A 3164-nucleotide genomic window follows, 5' to 3' on the forward strand; every position below is an offset into this window, starting at 1 on the left:
TCTGAATGTGACAAACTGTGTTTTATTGATTCATTAATAAAGTGATTTGATAAAATGATGTGAAAGATATTATTCTGGCTAATCCGTGCTTGGAGTGCGTTGACCGTACTGGAGATCTGCCTCATTAGAGTCATGCATTAGTTGCAAATGAAAAAGTGAACATTTCTGTGCATTAACAGTGAACATTAGTTTGATATCCAAGTAGAACAATCAATGAATCAATGAGAAACATGGCTGCTGTTAGAAAGTGTGATGCGCTGTAGATAACTGTGATGCCTGCCTTCCTTTATTTAACTGCTCGGGGTCTGTGGCTGCAGGGCCATGGTGCTGTCGATCCACTCAGTGTAGTGGGAGATGATGGTGTAAATCCCAGGCTTTTTAAGTTGACCACACTTCTTTCCTCCATTGGAAGTGATGCCCACTGCAACGCCATTGTAGAGCAGAGGACCTCCAGAGTCACCCTGAAAGACAATAAAAAGACAAGCAGAAAGGGTTAAACACTATATATCAGTATACAAACTTACATCTGACAAAGTACAATGGTGACACCACATGTCAGCGAGGTAACTTAAAAATCTTTATGCATCTATCATGTAAAAGAGGTTGATATTGTGTGTGAGACAGAGAGGGAACTAAAACTCACATCACAGCTGTCTTCTTTCTTGTGTGGTTGATCACAGGGGTCTGGGCAGACTTTGTGAGCACATATCATGTTGCTGGTGAACTTTCTGCCAAAGTAGTCTCCGCGTTTGCACCGGGCCGAACTCATCACCTCCACGACCACCTCTTTGAGCTTGTCTGGCCTGGACCCCAGGTTATCGGTGGACCCCCAGCCAGCTACCTCGACCGCCGCATCTGTGCCGGGGTTTGTGCCACCAGCTCGCAGGTATTCCACTGCTTTAACAGCTTCCGACTCGTTAAATGGACGATCCAGCTGCAAAAATCACACGGAGAATCATTCCAAAAATTGTCCTGTTGTCAGTTTGTTCACCAAAACAGAACCCTAATCCTAACAATTTACACCGCAGAATAATGTACCACTGCCAACTGACTTAAAACATACACTTACCTTGATTAAAGCGATGTCATTGTCATAATTTAATGTGTTGAAATCTGGGTGATTGTGAAGTTCCAGAATATCAAACGTCTGCTTTGTCTCTTCAGGTTCACTCAGAGAATGGACACCCAGCACTACTTTCCTTCCATTTGGCCTGAAAAAAGAGCACAATAATAATATTATACTAATAAATAATCTTCAAAATACAGTACAATAACACACTTTCACCTTTTCTATTAAGTTAACATTATAATCACAAAAAGGGGACATAAAAGGGACACATTCTGAAATTTTGCCATATTGCTGTCCCAGAATAAAGAATTTGAAAAAAAAGTGTCAGACCAAATATACTATATAATTTTTCTGAATCCTTCTGCCTCCCACATAACAAACTACAGCATACATCGTGCTTAGCTGCAGGTTGCCTCACCCTGTTGGCAGACAGTGCACCGCAGTCATCACCCACTGATCTGCAATCACAAACCCTCCACACTCATGTTTCATAGTCTCTCCTTCTGGCACCTGGATGGAGGCCATGTAGGGCCGGGAGTGGGCCGCTGCCTCTCTGCCACCAATTATACCCTCACCTGAAATCATCAAGACACACAATCAGGCACCAAGAAAAATTTCAAAATAAACTATTTCAGCATTTCTAGTTGGGTACAGTAATATACAGCAGTAACACGCACGCAAAGAATAATGCATGGAAAGGCACAAAGTATTTAGAGGGTTATTGGCAAAGTATTGTTAAAATAATGACGCATTTTAGCATCTAATGTCGAGGAAACTCTGTCATCTAAAAGTTTTCAGTAAGTAAAACCAGGTAAGTGTAATAATAAAGTAAAAGGTAACATTTTTATAATAGATTAGCAGTGAAATACATTAGTAACCCAATAATACAGTGGTACAATACAGCACAAATATAAACCAACAGACCAACAGATAGAATCGTAAAATAATGTCAGCAGGAACTCACTGTGTGAGATGAGGGCAAAAACAAAAACAGCGGCAGCCACTAACACGTCTTTCTCTGACACCATGATGTCGGTTTAACTAAACCAAAACCAGCAACTGTGGCATTTAAAGGCTTCCACTTGAATGAAAGGAAACATAAATCAAGCAGATATGGTGCAAGACACAAGTGGGAGTCCAACAATCCTCCCGTTCCCTGTTTCCTTGGGTGAAAAACAGGAAAGCAAACATGTTCACTGAAGACTTTTACTTTGATAGATACTCTCTGCACTTAAAAGTCTGAAACGTCTTTATATTCTATTTCTATGTATGGATTTGACAGTTACTCTTGTCATTTAGAGGATCACACACACACACACACACCAGCAGAAAGGTTTTATTCATTGTGTGGCTTAATGACTTAATTTCAAGTTACATAATGCTGAGATTTGGATGAACCCCCCTGACCTCCTGTACTCAGACACTCAATAGCACTCGATCACTCACAGGAAAAGGACATCTTCTTATTCTTTTCTTCCCGTAAACCCAGCACGAAAACATTAAACACAGCCAATGAGGAACAAGTAAGTACGTTTGACATACTTTGCAAATGAAGTCGGTTGGAAGGATAAGCTTGTCCAGTTCACTGGGTGATTGTGCACAAATACTACACTGTACAGTGCATACACAAGCAAAACACTCCTGTAAGAGTGTCATGAAGATACAAGACAACAGTAAAAAATGTTGTGATTTTAAGTTTTAGCATCTTGGGTGAGACATTACATTGAAGACTCCTGCAAATGCACAGTGTTGCAAAATGCTTTGGAAGAATGTAATCTAAATACAATGCACTTCAAATCTCTAACAAGTGATAAATGTTGCATCAAATGACCATGTAAATCATCAATAAAAGAAATCATCAACAAGCATCTCAATGGGTCAGTTTGAGCATGTACCAAAACACTGTTGGAGTTGTGCAAAAGGACAATTTGAAGACTTTTTGATTATCTAAATCTGTGCTCTTCAATTCTGAAATTCACAGCATGCATGGAAGTGCTGACAAACGTGGCTTTAGATTCACCAAAAAAGGTAATTTAACTTGTTCTTTCATTATTTGAAAACATAGTCAACCAGTGCAGAGATGCACCGTCTTCAG

The 3164-nt window shown here is 40.0% G+C and overlaps 1 protein-coding gene across 1 annotated transcript; it reads right to left on the reverse strand.

Moving 5' to 3' along the window:
* Positions 1-2137, reverse strand: cfd (complement factor D (adipsin)). Its single transcript, XM_070842977.1, has 5 exons — positions 2034-2137; positions 1488-1644; positions 1070-1211; positions 644-934; positions 1-461 (listed from the first exon to the last, which is right to left on the reverse strand). The coding sequence occupies exons 1-5, from the start codon at positions 2095-2097 to the stop codon at positions 291-293; spliced, it is 825 nt and encodes a 274-aa protein (XP_070699078.1). The 5' UTR covers positions 2098-2137; the 3' UTR covers positions 1-290.
* Positions 2138-3164: the final 1027 nt, after the last annotated feature.

Source organism: Pempheris klunzingeri, chromosome 13 (genome assembly GCF_042242105.1).
Source record: "Pempheris klunzingeri isolate RE-2024b chromosome 13, fPemKlu1.hap1, whole genome shotgun sequence".
NCBI lineage: Eukaryota > Metazoa > Chordata > Actinopteri > Acropomatiformes > Pempheridae > Pempheris > Pempheris klunzingeri.

Coding starts and splice junctions, on each gene's coding strand:
- cfd (XM_070842977.1), bottom strand. CDS start 2,097: ATGGTGTCAGAGAAAGACGTGTTAGTGGCTGCCGCTGTTTTTGTTTTT. Junction 1,212..1,487: donor GTGCACTGTCTGCCAACAGG/GTGAGGCAACCT, acceptor CTCTTTTTTCAG/GCCAAATGGAAGGAAAGTAG. Junction 462..643: donor AGAAAGAAGACAGCTGTGAT/GTGAGTTTTAGT, acceptor ATTGTCTTTCAG/GGTGACTCTGGAGGTCCTCT.